The sequence below is a fragment of the Myotis lucifugus genome, unplaced genomic scaffold (assembly GCF_000147115.1).
Source record: "Myotis lucifugus unplaced genomic scaffold, Myoluc2.0 scaffold_45, whole genome shotgun sequence".
NCBI classification, from domain to species: Eukaryota; Metazoa; Chordata; class Mammalia; order Chiroptera; family Vespertilionidae; genus Myotis; species Myotis lucifugus.
Window position 1 is genome coordinate 5,716,286 of NW_005871093.1, and position 795 is coordinate 5,717,080.

A 795-nucleotide genomic window follows, 5' to 3' on the forward strand; every position below is an offset into this window, starting at 1 on the left:
ACTTGAGTCACTGTGGGGCTCCTCCCTTGGACCTCGCCCCTTCCCCTCCCTGTCATACTCTATTACCCTCCCCCACTTCAAGTTCCCCAGCAGGGCTGGTAACTGGAGCAGACAAAGGGAGGGCCCAGCCCCGGGGATGGGAAAGGGGGGCCTCATGAGCCAAGTGTGGGGTTTGGTTGGAGGGCTACTTCTGGAGTCCTGCTCACAAGCCTACCAGTCCCCTGCTGTCTCCCACTCAGGCCCATCCCACCCGAGCCTATGTTGCTACTTCCCCTGAGTGAGACAGAAACTCTCCCAGTTTCACAATCTCCTGTGGAAGCCCCCCCTTCCCCCCTGCCCCAGCCCAGCCTGGGGACAGGGCACGAGGCCCGCTCTCCTCCCACAGCTTCCAGCTGCCAGGGCCTTAGCCCTAACTGCTGCCACCCTGTGTGTCTGAATTACAGATTTCTTCACCAACTACCGCCCCTCTCAGACAGCCCCGCCTTCAAACTTCCTGGAGCCCCCCAGCTTCAGTCCCATGGCGGACTCCCTTTTCAGCAGTGGGATCCTGGGCTCAGAGGTGCCCCCTGCCTCCTCGGGCATGACCCACCTCTCAGGGCATAACCACCAGCAGGTGAGTTCAACGCACCCCACCCAGCCCTACCTCGCTCACCTGCCCATGTCCAGGAGGCATTCTGGGTACTTTCTGAGCGCCCAGTCCTGTGCTTGTTTGGTCCACTGGGTGAGACTGGAGGGGGAGGAAGATTCTCGGGAGGGTGCAGTTCAGCCTGGAGAGGGAGATCCTTCAGGAAGCAG

General features: G+C 61.3%; 1 protein-coding gene across 1 annotated transcript in view; it reads left to right on the forward strand.

Moving 5' to 3' along the window:
- MLXIPL (MLX interacting protein like) overlaps positions 1-795 on the forward strand; it is a 10,648-nt gene that overhangs the window by 5,326 nt on the left and 4,527 nt on the right. Inside the window, exon 4 of the mRNA XM_023753418.1 lies at positions 444-613. Coding sequence (XP_023609186.1) covers positions 444-613 — 170 coding nt within the window. The remainder of the gene's footprint in view (positions 1-443; positions 614-795) is intronic.